General features: G+C 38.6%; 1 protein-coding gene across 1 annotated transcript in view; it reads left to right on the top strand.

Moving 5' to 3' along the window:
- The first annotated feature begins 8,821 nt into the window (after nt 1-8,821).
- Nucleotides 8,822-23,954, top strand: part of PLEKHA5 (pleckstrin homology domain containing A5) — a 103,171-nt gene continuing 88,038 nt past the window's right edge. The window contains exons 1-3 of the mRNA XM_029284757.1: nt 8,822-8,904; nt 11,080-11,200; nt 20,970-21,074. Coding sequence (XP_029140590.1) covers nt 11,093-11,200; nt 20,970-21,074 — 213 coding nt within the window. The 5' untranslated portion in view covers nt 8,822-8,904; nt 11,080-11,092. The remainder of the gene's footprint in view (nt 8,905-11,079; nt 11,201-20,969; nt 21,075-23,954) is intronic.

Below are 23,954 nucleotides of genomic sequence, written 5' to 3'. Positions count from 1 at the left end.
AAGGATTTATCCTGCTTACTTTGAAAATATTTTGATGGATTAAAAAGAACCGGAAACCATAATCCTCCATAATATCCTCAGAAATTGTAATGTTTCTTTCAGTATATGTTAGGTTTCCTTAAGAGACAAGCAGTTGTAGCTTTTGAGATGTACATTTGAAAATATTTCGCTTATTCAAATACTTCCTTATGCATAGGTGTTGATGTTGATAGACCTCTCTCATTTTCCTTTACTTCTGCTGAATATATTGTTAAATATTTAAAATACAATTTCAAGAACATCATGCAAATTGGCTGACAGGTTTAACTTTATAACTAGCTGAGAGTTCTTAAACATGCAGAACGTCTGACGTATTAAAACTGTCCTAAATCTGTGTACTTCAAGACAATCACTTCCATAATCTTAATGATCTCTAAATGATTGCATCCTCTGGACAGAAATCAAAAGGAATCAGTAAGTTAATGGGTTCCCATGTATATGTAGATAGACCCAAGTGTTAAAAATTGGTTGGTGGTCATAATTTTTATACTTTGTATTACTACTGGGATATAAAGTAATGCTGCAAATGCTGAGAGAAAGGCAGATCTGAAGTGTTCTTTAACTTGTATCTTTTATAAGTTATTAACCATAATGAGATATCTGTATGCATATGGTCCTTGGTATCAGTCATATTTTTGTTTCCTCTTTTGAAGACATCATTTTTTTAAAAAAAAAAGTTTTATTATTATTTTTTAAACAGAGTTCAATAATAATTATTCAACAAAAACGTGTTGTCTGAGTATCTTATTCACTAATACAGATTAAATTCCTAATCCCTAAATCTTTTCTCTAACCATTCATAAAATAGGTCCCAAGTTTGAAAATATTCTGTTTCTTCTTTTTCTTTCAACCTTAAAGTAAGTCTGTCCATTTCCGCACAGTCTAATATTTTTTATTATTATTACTCCTTCTGGTGGTATTTCTTCGTTCTTCCAATATTGTGCAAATATAATTCTTGCCGCTGTTATCACATGTAGGATCAAATGTGTATGACATCATTTTGCTATTTGGCTTCCCAAGCTGTCTAAATGAAAGCTTACTATTTCGGTACTCAAACTTGATAATAGAAGCCTTTCATAAGACGCAGGTGGGGGATGCTGTCTTCCATCTGGTTATTATTATGTTGTTATCTGCTTTCCAGTTTAAATCTAACTGAAAGTAGCAGTTTTGTATCCATTGTGGATAAACAGATGTAGCAGTCTCATTTTGTGTAATATTAATTGTTTTACTAAATCACCATCCTTTCCCCTAGACCAGGGGTAGGCAACCTTGGCTCTTTTATGACTCGTGGACTTCAACTCCCAGAATTCCTGAGCCAGCATGGCTAAGCATGGAAACCTCTCCCTTTCCCCTCAGCATGGCTGGCTCAGGAATTCTGGGAGTTGAAATCCACGAGTCATAAAAGAGCCAAGGTTGCCTACCCCTGCCCTATACTCAGCACCTTTATCCTTGCTCAATGTTAGTTTATACCAGTGGTTCTCAACCTGTGGGTCAGGACCCCATTTGGGATCGATCGACCATTTCACGGGGGTCGCCAAGCAAGGCTGTCCGCCATTTTTTTGTCCGCCAATTTTTTCCCCTTTTCCGGCGGGTGCCTTACCTCCCTTGGGCTGGGCCAGCTGGTGGTCGACCTGCTCCGTCTCTGCCGCTTGCCAGATACGCCTCGGCCGGCGCAGGGGGTGGAACCACGCATGCGCGGCGCTCCCGGGCAGGGAAAGTCCTCGACTTACGACCGGTTGGGTAGTCCTCGACTTATGACCAGTTTAGTCCTCGACTTACGACCGATTTAGTCCTCGACTTATGACCGGTTTAGTCCTCGACTTATGACCGGTTGGGGTCACGGCATTAAAAAGGTTGAGAACCACTGGTTTATACTGATGTTATGTCCAAATTGAGGGCTTTGAATATTCACAGTGAATTTAGGTCTGGTCTGAGAACTTAGATTTCTGTGTCAACAAACGATTTAGGAATTCCAAGGCAGGCTAAAATCTGTTTTTTAATTTGCCTGCAGAATACTGTTGTTAAAAATTAAGCTACCTAAACTTTGTCTTTCAGAGTTTTAAATTTACTGTGAGGTATCTCAACAGGCTGTTTCCCTTTGCATCAAGCTATGGGAGCGGGCAAGATGTGGATTTCAAATCCTGATGTTTAAAGCTAAAATCACTACCTTTGTGTGAGAATTCAATGACTTTGACGTTCGTCGTAATATGCTCTTTTATTACCTAAGAAATATTCTGATTACGAAGTCTGATAGTCAGCTCTGTTTCAGAAAAGCCTTTCCATTTTCCATTTTCCAACAGATGTAATTGAGAAAAACTTCCACATCTTCAGATAATATGAAAAATTCTGAAGTGACATTTCAGGGGGAATATTAAACTGGTACAGCTGCGGATTTCATATAGATATAAGTACATTTATTACATTTCCCCAGAGTATTTTAGTAATTTTCTCATTGCATCATGTATCATTGATGCTCATGTATCTCATTGCAAAAGAAAAATTAGGACAGAAAACAAAAAGAACAAGGAAATATTCCCTCCCCTCTGACACACACACACACACACACACACACAAATACAAACACAATTAACTCATATTTATGACGGTTGCAGTGTCCTGGGGTCATGTGATCACCTTTTGTGACCTTCTGAGAAGTGAAGTTAGTGGGGGAGCCAGATTTAGTTAACAACCGTGTTAATCACAACAGCAGTGATTCACTTAACAACTGGCAAGAAAAGTCACAAAATGGGATAAAACTCACTTAACAATTGTCTAACTTAGCAATAGAATTTTTGGGCTCAATTGTGGTTTTATGTCGAGGACTACCTGTAGTTGGGTAGGAAAATATAAAATGTGAACAATATTGCTGGATAAAATGCAATGGTGTTCCAGTATTACCCTGTTGGTTTAATGAACAACAAACTTGATAATGTAAAACCCAGTATGCTCTTGAGTTGGGAACATGTTGAAACAAGCAAATAGCAAAACATTAAAGAATGAAAACGAATATTTCCAAGATATTGCAGAAACATATCAGATGGGCATTTTTGTGGTATCAGTGATTTGTATCTTCTACATCAGGGATCTTCAAACTTGGCCCTTTTATGACTTGTGGACTTCAACTCCCAAAATTCCTCAGCCAGCGTGCCTGGCTGAGGAATTCTGGGAGTTGAAGTCCACTAGTCATAAAAGGGCCAAGTTTGAAGACCCCTGCATTAGGAGATGAAGAAGCAAGAAAGTGAAGAATAAAGGGGGGGGGGAGGAATCAAAGGGACCAGAGAAGTCCCATTGTAACCTTCTTCATTTCATTTCATTTCATTTATTTCGATTTGTATCCCGCCCTTCTCCCGAGGGACTCAGGGCGGCTCACAACATATTTAAAACAAAAACAAGCCCACAATCCCCGCCAAATAAAACCAATTTAAAACCCAAATATTTTAAAGTTGTGGTATTTAAAATTTTCTAAAAATGCACCCGATTTAAAAATCCACCCTAGGCCAGGCCCGCTTGCTGATCTTATTGATAAAGGAAGGTCATGGAATACAGGTCCAAAACTCTGCAACCTAATGCACCGCCCACTGTAACAAAACCTGTATATTTTGAATTTGTGAGACTCTTGATTATGAGCTTGCATAAGAAGCTTGGCAGGAATAGAGCACAACCGGTTCTGGGCCTCTGTGTGTGAGTTGGGTGGTCATATGCATATGTTTAAGAACAATAAATAAATAAACAAACATATTCACCTGTCCAAAGTGGCCCCAGAATATTTCATCAGAGATGGCACAGTGTCTGGGCATGTAGATTCAAGAACTAGGTTTATGTTTTTTTCTACCAAATAGACACCAGTTTGATAGCTACCTGTGTAGCTGCAGATATGCTGTTCTATGATCTTAATAAAGATTTGATTGGGTGTAGCTGCAGAAATGTTGGGTTCCAACCTCTTGTGTAAAATGTAATATTGGGTCCTTGGTCTCGTAACTAAAAAAAAAGAATGCTTTTAAGAGATTTATGATGCAAGCTGTGGGTTGATTTCTGGTGAAGGTCTGTCTCAGCCAGCTGGGCCCACTTCTGAAGGCTTTGTTGATGGAGAGAGCTACTTACATATTGATTTGAGAAAGAATGGGCCTGCATGCCAATGAAGTTACCATAGAGGATTCTGAATTTCTGATCTTAGTTTTCAGACTGGCTGGTGCCAAATACCATTATATTGACATTTTTAAAAAAATAAAATAAAATAAAATATACCTCTGCTTTCCTCTGTCTCCAGGGCTTTTTAATTCTGCATGATAAAGATAACATGAGTTTGTTAAAGCAAATCTATTTTGCTCCAAGAAGAAAGACTAAGTAGGTTACATACTGACAGCTTTCACATAATTAAAAGGATATAAAGAAACAAGAGAATAAAATGTTTACTACCCAAGAGAGGGCAATTAAAACCGGTTTTAAATTCCAGACAGGTAGATTTAATTAACCTGCAAAAAAAAAAAAAACCTTCAGGAATTTTAGGTTGTGCAAGAGATGAGAGAATCAGGTGGCAGGACAGCAGTCAAACAATTTGCCCAGCAGAGCTTTTCAAGTATTATTTTTCCTGGGAAGCTTCAGGGAAATCTTTACATGAATACCATCTTCTAGGAGATAGAGTTGCAGAGTTGACATAACATAAATGCATTCAGACTAAATGAGGAGTGGTAATTGCTAATCAGTGAAACAATAGCCTCAGTAGTTGTATAGTCATTTCCCCCCCCCCCCCGGTCCCCATTCATTGGAGGCACCAATTAAGCTTCGCGGGTCCAGAAATGCACGTAGCAAATAGTGGTTTCCCTAGGTCTCATTTCATGTGCAAAACTTGAATGTTTATCTCCAGGTCTTGGATGTACACTAAACCCTGTGCATACCCATCCATATGCATGCTTAACAAACTCTCAGATTAGTTATGGGCAGGGATTGTTTTCTGCAAGTTGGCAAAGTACAAGTTGCTTTCTCTGATGGGCAGCATTGTGTACAGCTTTAGAGGCAAACATTGTTTCACCTGTTTGGCTAGTTCAGCGGTGGCGAACCTATGGCACGGGTGCCAGAGGNCTCTCTCTCTCTCTCTCTCTCTCACTCTCACTCTCACTCACTCACTCACTCTCACCGAGTGGGGGAAGAGGACTGGCAGACCAAGGGCAGGAGAGAGCCAGCCCAATAAGAATGTGTGTCAGCTTGTCGGAGGACAGCATGAAGCCAGCTTGCCAGGTGAGCAGAAGATCGGAGAGAGGGAGAGAGGGGGAGAGAGAGAGGGAGGGAGACAAAGAGAGGAAGGGAGGGAGACAAAGAGGGAGAGAGAGAGAGAGAACTCATGCACAGCAGCCTCTATTTCTTTTTAATTAAACTCTTCAATCAAGCTCCCCTCCCCTTGCGCCCACGTGCAAGTTTTGCAGCTCCCAGTGTTTTTTTTCCTCTGGGAAATGGGTCCAAGTGGCTCTTTGAGTGTTTAAGGTTGCCGACCCCTGGGCTAGGGTGACATTATCCCACTGCAAAAGTTTTGACAGTTGACAATAGGCCTTTGAAAATGGCAGCATTATTAAATCATCTCAGGCAGCCTGCACTAAACAATAAAAACTAAAACACAGGGGAAGCTCTTGCAGTGGAGAACTTAGTTCTTATTTATACTTCTGCTACTCATAAGGCTGGAAGACACAATATATGTATGTATATATATTCCCACCATGAATATTATTTCAGTTTCCTTGGATGTATCTTCGATGCGCCTCGCTCTCTCGGTCTTAAAATATGCCTGGATATGTTTGAATATGTTTTGTTTAAAGTGCTGTCAGGTACTAATGTTCCCTATGAGAAGCTCACCACCATCATTTTGGCAGAAAATTGGGTATATTGAAGGTTGTTGCATCACTTGAAGCTTTTTGCTTTTTCATTTCCTCCCCCCCTCCCCCTGTTTGCAAACAGCAGGCATAAGGAGAGTGGAACTAAATACATGTTTACTACAAGGCATTTGGTCCTTACCAGAAGAACTAAATGTTATAAAAAGAAGTGAAATGATAAACAATTAATTAGTGATTAATGGATTTTTTGATGAGAGGGAAAAAAACCTTTTGTAGACTGGAAACCTTATATGGACTTTTTGCTGGAAAATTAAAATATGATGAATTGAAGATTTAAAAAGATGTTGATTAAATGAGGAGTTAAAAGGATTGTATACTTTCTAAGAGGAAAGAGGGATTATAGGATAGTAATTATCTCTTGAAGAGTGGTCGAAAGACATTACATTTAATAATTTTTTATTTATTTTTTAGATTTGCCTTTTACTTTATGTAAAAATCTCAATAAATATAAATTAAAAAGAAATAGCAAAATAGCAGACAATTAATAATCAAAGCAACAATCACGAGTATTCCTCTCAATTTTAAGGCAGCAGCCGCAAATAAGGAAATTTCATAGATAATGTAATATTAATCTTCCTCAAGCAGAAATAAGCAAAAAAGGTTTACTGCTGCTGCTGCTGCTGCTGCTACTACTACTACTACTACTACTACTACTACTACTACTACTACTACTACTACATTCGAGTCAGAAGCACCCTACAAAGCACTTTCTAGTTGAGAGGATTAGCCAGTGGCATCACCATTGCCTTTAGAAGACCTGGTTGAAGACTCCTTTCATGTCCCTTAAAGTTGCCCACCAAAGTGATACCTGTCTATATACTTGTGGTTTCACACTTTTGAACTGCTAGGTTGGCAAGAGCTGGAGCTAGTGATGGAAGCTCACCCCGTCACACAGCAGCATTCGGGTCTTAAACACGGGCTTGCTGATTGTCAACCCAGTGTCCCAACCATATGAAGCTCCTAATCAACTTCTTAAATTCCTGTATAGATATTATTCCTCTGTTGCCGGCTGAAGAATAGAGAAATGTATACCATGTCTTGTATTCCATAATCGCAGGAAAACTGAGAATTCAATTGAGACTCCTACATTCCCATAATAACTACAGTAGATCTTTGGATCTTTGCCCAGTATACATGGGCTTTATCTTATTATTTTCTCCTTTGACTTCTGAAGCTTATATACATGAATGGTTGATTATTTGCTGCCATTCATTACATGACATGCCAGTTTAAAAAGAGTCTAAGAATTTTTTTAAAAAACAAATCACTCCACAGCATCATAACTCTAATGCCCAAGGAGCAGCCAAAAAGAAGGAGGAGGAGGAGGAGGAGGAGGAGGAGGAGGAGGAGGAGGAGGAGGAGAAAGAATAGACACATATTTCCAAAATCAGAGAATCAATTATCTTAACTTTGTCAAAGTTGTCAAAAGGAGGAAAACTGCTAATGTCTAATCTGTATGTCTGTGGAGATTCTCAGTCATCCAGGTCATAGTTGTCTCAAAGTTGTGCTATTGTGTGTTGTGTTTTTTCAAAGGGCAACTGGGCTGTTTCTTTCCTTGAGGAAGAAGAAGAAGCTTCATCAGTTGTGATGGCGGCGGGGGGAATGGATGCAAGGATAGGTACAGACCAGGGGTAGGCAACCTTGGCTCTTTTATGATTTGTGGACTTCAGCTCCCAGAATTCCTGAGCCAGCCATGCTGGGGGGAAAGGGAGAGGTTTCCAAGCTGAGCCATGCTGGCTCAGGAATTCTGGGAGTTGAAGTCCACAAGTCATAAAAGAGCCAAGGTTGCCTACTCCTGGTATAGACACTGAGACTGAATGGTGGGGGGATGGAACCTATCCTTCCATCTTCCCCCCACCATCCAGTCTCAATAGACAGTTCCTATCCTTCCATCTCCCCGCTATCGGTACTGATGAAGTTTTCTTCTTCCTTCTCAAGGAAAACAACAGCCCAGTTGCCTTTTGGAAAAAAAAGCACCTTTGAGACAGTCTAATCTGTATCAACATGCAATGGGGAATTCAGCTGTCTTGAAGAATAGGTGACAAACCAGAATATAAATAGAATGTTCGTGCCATTTCAAGCAAAGCCGAGATTGTAGAAAGGAATCCAAAGAAAAATATGAAGAAATTATTTCCACCGATATCTTACAGCAGGGGTGACAAACTCAATTTCATTGAGGGCCGCATCAGCATTGCGGTTGCCCTTGGGGGGGGCGCAGGTGTGTGGCCAGGGTGGGTGCAGCCTACTGGGTGGGTGTGGCCTACTGGGTGGGCATGGCCAGCTCTACATAGTTTTGCGTCAAGGGTGCCTGTGGGGGCCTGGGCAGGAGTGGGACAAATCTGAGGGTCTCTGGCAGAAGGGGGTGGGATCGGGGCAAGCGCCAAGGCATGGTCCATTTCTTCATTCCTCACAAAGGGTGACACCTCCCCAGCATGCACCCAGGGGGCGGGGCCGACGCGGCAGGGGCTGGTTTCTCGCTGTTTCCAGATGGCCTTCTGGAGCTAAGACTGAATGCGTTTCAGCATAGATGGCCACCACAAAATTGTACATTGGCTCACCGCCGGCCAGGGCCAGGGCCAAGGCAGCGGGGGCCGTTCCCTCACTGTTTCCAGGATGGTTTCGCGGGCCACATGAAACCACTTCGCGGGCCGCATCCGGCCCCCTGGCCTTGTGTTTGACATGTCTGTCTTACAGACTATAAAAATATGTTTACATTAAACATAATCTAATTTTATATCATAGCTTTCATTTTTTTCCCCTATTATCTACAGTTTTTTCCCTAATCATCAAATCCATATGTCATTTCATTTTTTTCTGTTCCATGCAAAAACTTCAAAAGGGGTTTTCGATTAGCTTAATCAATGCATGCTTAGATATTCCTGTATTTGTTCCTCCACAGTCACAATGAACGAAAAGTGACCTGCAAGCACCCAGTGACAGGACAGCCATCACAGGACAATTGCATATTTGTTGTGAATGAACAGTAAGTACGTGTTTACAAAAAGTTGTAAAAACATATACTGTATATATATATATATATATTTATATTTTGAATATTTATATAGTTCTTATTGCGATGTTGTTATATAATGTACAGCAATTGTTAAATAGCACTGCAATGTTATTTACAAAATCCCAAAGTAGTTTGTAATGGTAAAACTATTTTAGAATAAGCCAAACCATTGAAAGATAAGCATTAGGGAAGTTAATGCCTAGGAAAAGGTGAATGCAAGGGTTAATAACTATTTACTTTCGTTGTTCAACTGATGATGTTAATCATTCATATGTGATCAATTGACTGGGCAGTTGTCTGTTTATTTATTATTTGATTCCAGGTAATAAAAAGCTTTTTATTTCTACTAAATTCTTGCTTTACGTTTGACTATTTTTCAGCCAAAAAGAACACTTTTCTGTTACACCTAAAAATCAACAATGCAGTACAGAAACAATAATCAAGTTACAGATACGTAGTCCTTGAGCCCAAAATTGTGGTTGTAAGTCGTGGTAATCATTAAGTGGGTCACCATATGACCATGCCTGATTTTTACGACCTTTTTTTGTAGAGCTTATTAAACAAATGCCATGATTGCTAAGGAATTCTACTGTTTTACTCAATGGGGGCCTTTTTTTGCTGGAAACTGGCAAAAAATGCCACAAATTACAGTCATGTGACCACTTATAAATGCAAACAGCTTATAAATGCAAACTGGTTGTCCAGGGCTCAAATAGAAACATGTAATCATGGGGGTGGAATGAGGCCGTTGGAACTCCAGTTATTAAGCAAGGATTACTACTATACTGTTTCATACTGCAGTTTCTGCTTTTTGTGAATATGAGTACATGTTGCTTATAGAGCAAATAAGCCACTTATGGCCATGTTCTTGTAATAAGGTGCACCTGTGAGGGCAACATAAAGGCCAACATTTATTTAGTTCTGATATGCCTTAATGGGTGAAAAACCCAAGTTCCAGAACAACGTTTCTAATATTCTAATTTTTCCCCAATTTTATTAGGCAATGAAAAGTGCATTGAGATGTTCTACAACTTGTAAAATTTAAAGAATACAATTGTCTACATCATATGACAATATTCCTTTTTTTGCTCCATCTTCTGTATCTATATTGGTGATATCTAAGTCTGTCCGAGTAATCACCAATCCATTCAACTATCCATCCATCCATCCGAGACTGAAATTTTCTTGTAGTTCTTACTCACAGTGTTTTCAGCCTACAGAGTCCACCCTATTCATAGATCACATATCAATTATTCCCCTAGCTTGATTTATATTTATAAGTATTTGGTTTCCTTGAATTTTCTTCTCAACTTCCTGGGACTTCTTGAATCCTCTTATTTGGTCATTATAATTTGCTGATATTGAACAGGGTTAATCTTGAAAAGGAGAAATACGGTTAAATTAGACCTACTCACCCTCAAAATGGGGCTGTGACATCAAAGGTTAGTTTTTGCTGCTTAAGTTGTAGAATTATACAGACCAGCCTCTCAAAGACTCTACAAAGTATGGATGCCTCATGAAGTTCATCACAGATTTAGACATGTGTGATTCCTTAAGATTAGTTTTATTTCTACAGTTTTTCTAAGCCACTGTTTATTACTGTATTAATTCAATAATTTCATATTCAAATTTCAAGGTCTCCCAACCATTGGGTGGCTTACAATGAAGTAAAAGGTAAAAAAAAACATATAAGACAAGAAGAAAATTAACCAATAATGTGAAAAACCAAAAAAAGGCCTAAACCAATGGGGCTCATTCAGTCAAAGCCTGGGAGAACAATCAGATGTTCAGCCATTTACTGTAATGGTTAGTCATTCAGCTAATATAAGCTTGTGATTCATAAAACTGGGCAGATCAAATAGACTCATTTTTGGCAGCCCTTTTGTTTCTTTTTTAGCACTATAGACCTGAGAAGTTTTCAGGTATGGAATTACTAAAGTAGGAGATACTTTGCATTACCTGTTGAGAACCTACTGTAGGATGTTCCAGAGAGACATGTTTTACATAATCATTATTGTTTTGCATCAACATTTGCTGGGAATCTGGACAGGTAACATATTCAGACTCTTATTAAAATCAGTTGTGTTTTTCTTCTAGTCTTGAGTCCCCGGCAGGTTCCGATGTAATTGAATATTCTGTTTTCAGGACTGCAGCAGCTATGACTTCAGAAGAAAAGAAAGAACGACCATTAAACATGGTGTCTGAAGCTGCACACTATAATTTGACATCAGATTACGCAGCACATCCGATGAGTCCTCTGGGCAGAGTAAGTTATTGTATTCGATATACATTATTCATTAGTACAAAATTATTGAGCTAGTAAGCCTAACGTGGTGTGGAGGCACAATTACGTAGAGATTGTAAGACAATCGATCTTCGTTTGGAAGTTAAAGAATCTAAACAGCTTTTTTAAGTCCACAGGTCTGTTTATTGGGATTTTTTATAAAGTGTCATGTATTGTTTTCTGTGGGAAAAACTTCTCTCAATAAAGTGCTAATAAAAATTAAGTTACAGTATATAGCAGTGGTGGCGAACCTATGGCACGCGTGCCAAAGGCAGCACTCAGAGCCCTCTCTGTAGGCACGCATGCCATTGCCCCAGCCCCACCTCCCCCGTGGCCCCTCCTCACCAGCAGCCCCCCCGGAGAATCACCCGAGCAGCGCAGCCAAGAACATGGCAGCCAGACAGCGGGGACACTGCACTTGTGCCCCGTCATGCAGCTGATGCTGCGGGGCGTGGGTGGAGGGTGTGGCTGCCATGGCGCTGCTGGGCTGTTTGGACGATCTGCGGCGGGTCGTGGAGGCGGTGGGTAGCCCTGTGGGCGGGCGGGGTGGGGGCAGAGTGGGGACGGGCTGCGGACAGCGGCGAAGTGGGGGTGGGCGGGGGCAGGGCTGGTTTTGGGGCACTCGATCTCTAAAAGGTTCGCCATCACTGGTATATAGCGTGTGTATGTATGTCTGTGTATATATATATATATGTTTGTGTGTGTGTATAATATATGTAATATATAATATAATATAATTAATAATATAATATAATATAATATAATATAATATAATATAATTAATATAATATAATATAATATAATATAATATAATATAATATAATATAATATAATATAATATAATATAATCCATCATGAATAATAATAATATTGTATTACTCATGCTGTTTTTTTAATTATAAAGAACTTTATTATTAAAAGCCAATAAACAAATACTAGGACTATAAAGCAGTTCACTTCTGGGAATGGATATGTTTGGCTGGGTTTCAGGCCTCCCCTGAAGCACCTTTTTGCTTTCAGATCTAAAGCACTGCACAACCTTAATAAGTGTGGCTAAAATGGATTCCTTTCTTATTTTAAAAAGTCACAGAGAAGAGATAATCCTTTAATGGTTTTCTAATAAGCTATAATCATGATCCCAGTTGGTGGCCCATAGGGTAGTTCTTACTAAAAAGCCCTTGAAAGCAGCCTCAATGCAGCCTACCCACTGAGGCTGAGAGGTAGGAAAAAACCTCTCGCGGATCACTTTCTGAGATAGAACAGAACAACACACAGCAGTTTTTTGCTAGAACGAACCATGTTATATTTTTGAGTTATTTATCCATATGGCAGAAGATAATCTGAAGAAGTTTTATCCTATGTTAAATCGCTACTCTGAAGTGCAAACTTAATTTAAAAAAAAAAGAAGGAAAAGGAACAGATTATCCAGTTCCTGGTTGGCTTTTCTCACTCGTTTGTTATTACTGTTTCTTTCTATTTTTTTATATTCATTTTTTTTTTTTTTTTGGATTTCAGCCAAATACTTCAGATGTTGGAAGGGAATGAAAAAAGAGAAAAAACATTACCCATTTTTCTCTTCCAACTTTTTTTCTTAAGATGTAATTTTTTTGCTCAAGACATTAATTGCAGCTCTTCAAGAAGCCTTACCTTACAAATTGGCAATGCTTTTTTATTAAGTGTGGTCAAAGTAAAAAAAAAAAAGTCATTTTGTTCTTCAACATGGGCATCTACATCACACACACACACACACACAAACATAACAAAGTGGGTGAACATTTTCATTCTGCCTACTCTCTCTCTGTCCTACAGAATAAATAATTCATCTTCAGTCTCTCCCATTTCTGTTAATTATCATGCATATTGCTAAATATTATAAATGTCTCCCTTTCCTTCTTCCTTGTTTCATTAAGTGTCTCAGCCTCTGAAGCATGGAAGCTCTGTACCAGGGACGGTGAAACTTTTAGATCGGCATATCAAAAATTCAGAAAATGCCTAACTCGTTTCTGTTGATATGTCACCCCACATCCACAAATAAAAGAGAAACAATTCTTTGCACAATGATATATTTGGAAAAAAAAATACAGTCCAATCATTTATATTGCTATGTATTATATAAAGAAATGTTAACAGGGTTTTTTTTCCATGTCCACCACAGTGCTTCCGTAGTGAAAGGATTTGCTGGCGATATCACCATTGCCTAGGGGACACCCAGTTGGGGCCCCTTTTGTGTCCCTGTGAAGTTGCTCACCGAAGTGGTACCTGTTAATCTACTCGCGGTTGCCTGTTGTTTGAACTGCTGAGTTGGCTGGAGCTCAACGGGAGCTCACCCCACCTTGCGGGTCTCAAACACGAGCCTGCCAATTGGCAGCCAGCGTTCTAACCTTATGAGCCACCCCATTCTTATTACAAAAATAAAAAATAAAAGCAAAACAAACTCATTTTCAGAAGCTTTGGAGACTGCATGGGAGCACAGGGCATATGTTTGAGAATAGCTGTTGGGTATTGGTAAATGTTGGCGTGTCACCTTTGACATATATCATAGGCTCACTGTCATTCTCCTATGCCAGGGGTAGGCAACCTTGGCTCTTTTATGACTCATGGACTTCAACTCCCAGAATTCCTGAGCCAGCCATGCTGAGGGGAAAGAGAGAGGTTTCCAAGCTGAGCCATGCTGGCTCAGGAATTCTGGAAGTTGAAGTCCACAAGTCATAAAAGAGCCAAGTTTGAAGACCCCTGGTTTAAATATTTAAATATTTTTCCTCACAGTCATGTGATCAAAATTCAGGCATTTGGGCAGGGGTAGGCAACCTTGGCTCTTTTATGACTTGTGGACTTCAACTCCCAGAATTCCTGAGCCAGCCATGCTGAGGGGAAAGGGAGAGGTTTCCATGCTTAGCCATGCTGGCTCAGGAATTCTGGGAGTTGAAGTCCACGAGTCATAAAAGAGCCAAGGTTGCCTACCCCTGTCCTATGCTGTACTTCTGGATTTTTTTCTAAGCTGCAGACAGAAACAGCATACTGAAATGTCCAGCCGAAAGAAATGATAGTAGCTAAGAAAACAGGATTTGGAGAGAAAAGATCAACCTCAGAGACCTTGAACAAAATACTTTTATTAAGCACACACATTTATTAGTACAAGTGCTTTCCTGTCATCTTTTCTGGACTACATTTGGCAGAACCTTGTTGCAATATGATAGCTAGGTGGAAACAAGTAGATACTCGTAAGTCTTATAAATACACATTTGGAACGAGTCAGTTTGCATGGTTCCTAATTTCTATATACATTGTATATTATATTATTACTTGCTGCTATGACTAAAAACACATTGACTTGCATGGCTAAAGAAGCATTAATATTGCCTTCCATTCTTTAGGAGTTTGGCTGTATACTAATTAAGTACAACAATATGAAGTCACAGCTGTCACTTCTTTAGCTAGTATTAGCCTTCATACAAGTTCTTCCCAAGAACCTAGGATGAGCATAGTGAAAACTGGGACGAAGATAGCAATAGATTTATATACCGTCCCATAGTGCTTTACAGCACTTTCTGGGCAGTTTACAGTGTCAGTATATTGACCCCAACAATCGGACCTCATTTTACCGACCTCAGAAAGATGGTAGGCTGAGTCAACTTCAGGCTCTGTCAGGATCAAACTCCAGGCTGTGGGCAGAGTTTGCCTACAATACAGCACTTTAGCCACTATACCAACCAATGCACTGATGATGTTACCTTGTTTGGGTAATGAATGTCTTCAAGAAAACAAAAAAGCTCAGAGAGCTTTAGTTTGCATGGAGGATCCTGGTCTCTGTGTCTCTTGACAAGTTTTAGCCCAGGTATCACTGGCATTACTTGACAGAAACAGGAGTGGGCAATCTATGGCCTCAGCTTTGGAACCTACTGCACGTTCAACCGGCAATGGTTAAAAATTAGGAACGTGGTTTTCCACCATTTTGAGATGGAAAACCCATGGAAGCTGTAATGCAATCTTATAAAATTTGTTGTGGACAATTTGAAAAGCAAAGTCCTAGAATACAAAGTCCCACATTTCCGCTATTGGAGATGGGCAGCATAAAAAATGTAATAAATAAACAAACAAACAAATATCCCATTGTCCATCATCGTTCCACCTACTGCAGCCTTTTCCCCACCCAAAATGCAAATGGAAGCCCCTGCTTTTCAAGAGGTTGCCCATTGTAAGGGAAAACAGTAGTGCTGGATAGGAAACGGGATTGAAAGGCAGACAGAGAAAGGGAGCGGGAAACAGGGCTAGTAAAAATAATGGCAGAATAATATTTTATTTTTTATTTTACACAAATGCTGTGGTAGAGAAGGTTAGAATGATGAATGCCCAAGTCGAGGCAGTGAAGATAACATTCTTCTAATGTCTTGGAAACATCGTTATCTGAGCTTCTAATGCATAGCCTGTTCTTCTGATGCTTGACAATAAGTTCTGGTTAGTTTTCTACTCTTCCTTTCTGTGGGAAAACAGCTGCATTTTTAATCTTTGTGGTCATGCACATTCTCTTTTACTCATGAATAAAAGTGACAACATTCATTTTGCTATCTCTCATGACGAGAGGATAGTGCCACCACAACAGTAGAGTAGACCAAGCATCAATGCGTAGCCTTGTGGGAATGTAACCAAGTGGGAATCATTTTCATTAGTTCATCAGAATTTAAATCTCATCATGTTGATGGGATATGGCAACAGTTATAATTAAACAAAGAACAAAACGGAGAGAGAACGTTACAGTGAATGCCTTACAATGCTAGTCGTATTAAGCTCCCTTTGGTCTTAATGAGAAAGATTTCTGAAGGTGGCATCCAGAATAATTATTCTGCTCATTATACAATGATGTGCTCATATGAAGTACAGCCAAAATTAGGAAAGGTAGCTTTGAAATCTGGAAAAAACTAAAACAGCCTTGCAGCTGTAAAGAACCTCATATTAGACCTCAGTGAAGCTGGTCTTTCTTTCCTGACATAAGGAAAGTATTCAGATGTTTTTAAGAAAAAACTGGACAGCCATTTGTCTGAAATGGTATAGGGTTTCCTGCCTGAGCAGGGGGTTGGACTAGATGACCTCCAAGGTCCCTTCCAACTTTATCATTATTATTATTATTATAAATCAATTTTAGTTTACCAATTTTTGTCCTGAAATTCTTTCTTACTGAACTATGTCGTTTGACTGAATCTCAACCCTGAGTTAGCTACTTAATATCTTTAGTGGTCAACTGAGACTTTTCACTTTACCATCATCTGAATTATTTTATTCGATTGTTGAGTTCAATTCAATTTAGGCACCCTCTGACCCCAAACCAATTATGATTCCTCTAGATATGCAATCTGTCTGAATGCATTAAACCCTTAATTGGCAGGAAGACTTTTGAAGTGTGGAAAACATTTCTTCAAGTAGGTTGAAGGAAAATTAATTATTTCCAGGCTAGCATGGGGAAAGAAACATTTCGGTAATTGTATAGATTGGTGGAACCTGATCTCCATTTGCTCCAGTTAGCCTAGCATAGAAAGGATTTGTGTCGTGGCATAAAATTTTTTTCCCCCTTCCTCCCCTATGATTGTGGGTGGAAAAGAGCCTGGATTACTTTCTTGCAATTCTTCAGAAACTCAACATAAGAAGAACTTAGTTGATCCATACTGTCATGCAAAAAAAACCCAAGAAGAGAACAGTTACAGAAAAGTGTTTGAGGTTTAAAATTGATCTGACATGTTTCAAGTTAGAGTATTTAAATCAGGGGTCTTCAAACTTGGCCCTTTTATGACTTGTGGACTTCAACTCCCAGAATTCCTCAGCCAGGCACATGCCTGGCTGAGGAATTCTGGGAGTTGAAGTCCACAAGTCATAAAAGGGCCAAGTTTGAAGACCCCTGATTTAAATTTTTGTTATAGTATTCCTATAACCATTTTGTTATTATAAACTATTTGTTATAGTTTCAAGAAAATAATCATACTTTATTATTTTGTTTTCATTTTCTCTCAGTTTGGTACAAAACTTAAAAAGAATTTTTTTTAAAGGGAACCTCTGAATTGATAGTTTTTAAAAAGGTAGGTTTTTTAAAAGAAAAAATATCTTAACAGTTACTTTTGGGATCCACTATTTAAAAGGATGCTTTTCTATTCTTTTTTTTTCTTTTTAAACTGTTTTGCCCTTCAGATAAGAATAGCATTATGGAGTGAGCATATTAGCCAATTATTCAATCAGGTATCTGTCTGCCAATATAATTGCTAAGAGTTTTTGGGCTTTGTATCCCCCATATCCTTTAACTTCAACAAAATTGGTTGCAGTTGCAGCAAATCCAAGTTTAGCCACATGGGAAGGGCCACATGTTTCCCACTTCTGCAGTTCAAGAAAGTCTTATGAAATTTGCTGCCTTTATTTTCTATGCCAGAATAGAACTGTTGTCCTGGAATTAACCTCAAGCTTTATTTTCACTTTTCCAATGGCAAACATCTAAATATTCCTAATATACATATATTCTCATGTATGAGCCCACCTGTCAAGCACAGAGGATCATGACATTACGTGAACTTGCAGCTAAGATTTGTTGCTCAAGCCCATACACAAGAATCCAGTCAACTAAAGTTCAGTACTAAATTGGCACCAGATAAGGGTAAATGGAATTCAGAAGGGGTTGATCTTAGACTATTTGTGGGAACGTAATGACTGTAGGCTGATGACTCGCTTAACTCCGCCTCCCAGCTCTGCCTGCTGCTCTTCTGCATCATCAATGGATAAGGCCACCAGCAAATTTTTAACTCAAATGCCATGAAAAATGCACCACCTGTGAATAAGCCAACCCACATTTTTTATGGTATTGAGGTTAAAAATGTGAGAGTCTGCTTGTCTTCAGATGGGTTTATATGAAGTATGAGGGGTGCGATGGCTCAGTGGTTAAAGACGCTGAGCTTGTCAGCTGGAAAGCTGACAGCCCACGTTCGAGACCTGCGCGCCGCACAACAGGGTGAGCTCCCATTCCTTGTCCCAGCTCCTGCCCACCTAGTAGTTTGAAAGCATGCAAATGCGAGTAGATTAATAGGTACCACTTTGGTGGGAAGATAATAGCGTTCCGTATGGCTTTGGCATTTAGCCATGCTCACATGATCATGGAAAATATTTGTGGACAACAATAGCTCCCTTGGCCAAGAAACCAAAATGAGCACCATGCCCTAGAGTCGGACACGACTGGACAGGGAAACCTTTACCTTATGTACAATAAATATGGGTAGTTTACAAAAGCCTTACCATATACTGCGAATAAGCCGAATCTGACTTTTTGGGTGCATTTCAGCACCTAAAATTCTTGTCTTATCGATGAATCTATACAGTACCAAAAGATGAAGCACAAAAAAATCATTGGATAAATACAGTGAATAATGTAAAAAAAAAATTTAAAATGCCCTGGTCTTTGCCTGGAATTTAGGAAAGCATCTTTATGTTGAGGGCTAGTTTTAAAACTGGCTCTCAGTGTGAAGATGCCTTGCTTAAATTGCTGGCAAGCTATAAGTATTCTTTTTTTTAAAGAAATATATTGCTACTGGTTGCATACATCTCCTAATCAGATTTCAAAGCCTGGATTTTTTTTTTATTCCTAACCACATAATTGTTAGCAGATTCATGCTGAGGTTATGTTGCAGAACGTTTTCTGTAAACGTCACGTTTTTCAGGCATTAAATGTAATGCATAAATGAACAAATATGTTTTTTATTTCTGTTAAACTATATTTACAGCAATAAATTTTAATTGTTCTATTAGATTAAAATATAACAGCCAACCACGATGAATGCAAGATGTACACTAGCTTTAACTAAGTTAATGATTTGTAGGCAATGAGAAGTACTTTGAATGGCACTGCTAGTTTATTAGATGGAACCGAACTTAACAATATATTGTTTCATTAACTATAACATATATTCACCATTGTTGATAAAATATGACTTCATTGTAAAGATTCACTTGTTCCTTGTACAAAAGGGAGTGCCTGCTATTCAGAGTCCACCAACAGCTGGTTTCATTGTCACAATTATTTTATTCATTCGTTTTTAGCAGCCTCTGCAGAATATATCTGATGAAAAAAATGGAAGGGTGTCACCACTGCTCTTTTACACTTTCCTCTTTAATGAGCAGGCCTGTTTGGCCACATCATTTTAACTTTAAGACCCGCTGCAGGAAATTGTTTGCCTACCTATTCCGTCATGGACCATATGTCACAGAAATATCCACATTAGTTATAAAAATTAATGGAGCTTTACTATTCAGAAGGCAGTACAGTTGTTCAGTGTAATAAGAAGGCAAAATATAACCCAATGTGGTTATTTGGTAAAGGGGTTAAAACAATTAACAAGTCCATATATGTCATTGATCCAACTAATGTGTATAATCTTCTTGATTAATTCTCCTTAGCTCTTCAGAACTTGGTACTTTTTTGGATAAAAATATTTATCTGAAATAGTTTTGGTGTAAATTCTTTTTTTCCCCAGCTTCTTCTACCATGGTGAAGTGCTTCTTTCTTCCTATCTTCAGAATGATACCCAAGGAAAATAAATAGTGGTACCTGTTAGGCTAACATTATTCTGACAATGAAGAATTATTATTATTTAAATGGCAAATGGGAAATCCTGGGTATATTTGAAGCAATTCAATTTTAACTTTACATTCTGAGAGGAAAGAATTCAGAAATAGGGCACTAGAAGGTTGATTTCATGTGGAATTAATGTGGATGTTATGGTCATTTACAAGTTTCTAACTTTATTTCTTATTCTTGGGCCAACCTAAAACAGCCTGATTCTTTTTTCTTTCTTTGCAAGCAAACATTTAAAGTTAAAATAAAAGGTGTAGTGATATTTGAATTCCTTTTCTTGCTAAAATATCTATATGCTGATGGAGCCCAGCTTTCCATTCCAATTAATACTTTAACAACAAATGTTAAATAAAAATTCAGATACCTTCTACCATTTTTAACTGAAAGTGCATGATATATGAGATATTCTGTGCTCCACTTTTCATGGGATCTATAAGTCTGCATTTAAATCTCAAAAAGACCACAAATGCCTTGTAAGATCTGGTTTTTCTGAATCAAGTCACTTCATATCTATGATACTTGTGATAATACAAGTGGTTTTATAAGGTGCTGTTCCCCATCTTACCATTACACTGTAAATTGGCAAAAGACCATTGATGAAAGTCCTTGATTCAGGGTGATTTGAGCACCATCATCTTAGTTGATAACACAAAATTGCTGTACTTGCTGTGAAAATTATAAGCAAAAAACAAAAAAGCAATTGCTTAGTTACCTAGTAAGCACAATCACTCAGTTAACCTAAAGGATTTACTGTGTGGAAGATTCTTGGCAAAGTAAGATATAACTAAGTTAGCAATATTAGCTCATTTTGGTTATGAGTTGGCTTTCTGGCTAACATTTCTTTCGATTTTAGTGATTCTTTTCTTTGTCCTGTTCCCAATATTCTTGCTAAAACTTATATTCTTGTTAAAATAGCTGCTATACTTATGCAATGCTAGGGAGTAGAGTTTCTTCCCTTGCTGAAAGCTTCAAGAAAACATAAGTCAGCAAAACCTCCAAAATAGCTACTGATTTACCTGGGGAGAAAAATAATGTAACTTCTTAATAAGTCCTAAGAGAAGCTTATGATCCAAATATGCTTTTCTCTCTGAGGTAACTCTACATGTGTTATACGTACTAAATATTGATAATTTATTTTTATTTTATTTTTAGACATCGCGCTCCTCAAAAAAGGTCCATAATTTTGGAAAGAGGTCAAATTCAATAAAAAGAAATCCTAATGCTCCTGTCGTTAGGCGAGGCTGGCTATATAAACAGGTATTGTCTATTTGGAGGGGGGAGGGGGTTGGAGGCGGTGTTATATAACGGTCACCTGAAATGTAGCATTGCAATTATGAGATAAGAAAAGTGCAGACTCCCCAGCTTTGTTCTACATTATATGAGGAAGGTAATCTGCTAATGGTATCTGCTGGAGAGCCCACAAACTTGCAAATGTGTGATTTTGCTTTCTGTTATTTTTGCCAGCAGGAAATTGGAAAACTATACTAGCTTGTGAAACATAACTGCTGCAAAATGACAGTGCATTAGATAAAACTTTGCTCAATTATTTGGATTTGATTTATTCCCCCAAATAGGGCCACATCTGTTAGAGATTCTGTTCCTATTGTACAATGTTATATTGTAAACATTTCTCAAAAGCAGATGCAGTATAAATCATTTTGGGTTTAATTCACCTTTGCAGTTCTACCATACAAAACTGTATCATGTTCATTTTTTTTTTTTGCCTTTTACTTTGTATGCATGCAGAAAAGATGTAATTCATATCCCGAAGTGAATACTGAAGTTTGAGCTAAAGTGGTCATTTATTAGTACCATATATCTTATTTACTTAATTTGACTTATGTAATCCAGATATTTAGCATATTAGATAACCTTTATTATCATTTTTTCCTGTGGCACAACGGCGCACATTAAAAATGAAATTTAGTTGCTTGCTCTCAAGTGTTACTTACATAACACATATTTAAAATATACTATACACAGCATATGTATAGACCTACACCCTTACATATAAGTAACATATAAATATTAATACTGTATGTAATATTTATACTGTACAGATATTTAGCATATTTATTTACTAATAAAATCTGTATCTGGGCCAAGAGTAGTATTTCATAATCTTTTATTTTACTTGTGACAAAGTTTTGCTCCATGCTCAAAGTTGTATTTAAAAAAAAAAAGTTGCTGTGGCAATTGCCACTCTTAAAATCCAGTGTAGAATAAGTTGAACCTTAGCCAGCCACAAGAGATTATGTCAGTGTCAAAGTCACCTTGCTGACTTTAAGATGGGTAGACTTCAACTCCCAGATTTAACCAACCAGCTTTGTTGTTGTTTTCTTGTTTTCATATATCATCTAGCACAGGGCTTTTCAACCAGTGGTACGGGTACCACCTGTAGTACATTGGCACCTGGCATCCTAGAAAAGTAGTAGCAGGGTAGGGGAATGAGCTGAACCGGTGGCAGCACCGCACAAGCCTGAGCGAGAGATGGCTGGAGCTGCAGGGCTGTTAGGGCTCAGTGGAAGCACCAGGATCATTGCCAGGCTCCAGCTGGAGCTCGGCGCTGATCCTGGTGCTTCTGCTGAGCCCAGAAGAAGCGCCGATCAGCAGGAATGTTGCAGCCTCTCCAGGGTCTTGTGATTTGCATTCAGATGCTTGGCAATTGATTCATATTTATGACGTCACAGTGTCCCAGGGTCATGTGAAGTGACCAAAACCTGCTGTAACCACCCAGCAGACGGGGGGAATAAAAACCAAACACCCCCCACCCCACATCCAGTGCCAATCCTCAACAGAAATGCTCACAATGAAAACCTCGGACAGGAGGAAGAGCGCCGCCGGGTGGGCAGGCAGGTGTCTTCCTCGGCTGTGCCTTGGGGGACACTTTTTTCAGTGCCATTGTAACTTCAAACAGTCACTAAGCGAACTGTTGTAAGTCGAGGACTACCTGTACTTCATCAGTTTTTTCCTTTTTTGGGGGGGGGGTCATCAAGTTTTTGACACCTTGCTAGGCGACTGGTGGTACTCGGATATTGCCATATCCTAAAAGTGGTACAATGGGTGAAAAGGTTGAAAAGCCCTGATCTAGCATTCTTTCTGTGCCATTGGAGTCTTTATTTCTCAGAAGTTCTAAAGTGTTTAGCATTGTCCCGGTTTCACTCTACGTACTGAGACCCATCCTCTTAAGCTTAAGAGTGGAAGATTCAAAGATGGGGCTCAGATAAACTGCTCTTGCTGCTGATATGAATGTTATTCTTAGAGAGACAAAGATTGGCTCCTTCAGAATCTAGTTACATTTATATGTTGGCCCCTGGGAGTTTAAACCTCATATCCTTTATACAGTAATGAGTGTTTGCTGTCCATTTCATGTCCTCTGATGTGGAAGGCACCTACTTTACGTTTGGAAAACAGTATTTTCTAGTCTTGGATTGTTCACTTCCATTCTTCAGCCATCAGAGAGGTTCTCAATCTGAGCATAGGTTTACAACTCAGTAAAATGGGGTGTGTATGTGAGGATGACAGGATGAAAACGACACCCTTCACCTGTACTTGTAGATATGTAGACGACAGGTAATGATTATTGGGATACCAAGAAAAGGTAGATTATGGGGGGGGGGGGTTTTTATGTTTTTTTTTTTTTTTTTTTTTTTTTTTTTTTTTTTTTTTTTTTTTTTTTTTTTTTTTTTTTTTTTTTTTTCAAAATTTTTTTTTTTTATTATTTTTAACATAAGAAAAAGAACACATCACAAGTACATCACAATTGAACCCCCCCCCACCCCCCACCCGGACTTCCCAAACCTAATCCCAGGATACTATTCATCTAAAAGTAACCTTATATTAATATCCCTAACTCCACAAAATGTAATTCTACATAAGTAGGTGAAATATATGTATATGTATAAAAAGAAAAAAAAATTTTATCTAAAAGCCTAACGTATATTCCACCATTCTATGCTTATTTTGAATATAAACAATCCATCTTCTCCATATTGATAAAAATTGTTCATTTGAGTGATCCTTCAAATAAGCCGAAATCTTTGCCATTTCAGCAAGATGCGAAACCTTCACTCTCCAGTCCTCTATTGTAGGTAAAGCTTGACTCTTCCAGTTTTGAGCTATCAGCAAACGGGCAGC

Source organism: Protobothrops mucrosquamatus, unplaced genomic scaffold (genome assembly GCF_001527695.2).
Source record: "Protobothrops mucrosquamatus isolate PMUCROS unplaced genomic scaffold, P.Mucros_1.0 scaffold906, whole genome shotgun sequence".
Classification (NCBI taxonomy): Eukaryota; Metazoa; Chordata; class Lepidosauria; order Squamata; family Viperidae; genus Protobothrops; species Protobothrops mucrosquamatus.
This window is presented reverse-complemented; position numbering and strand designations above follow the sequence as displayed.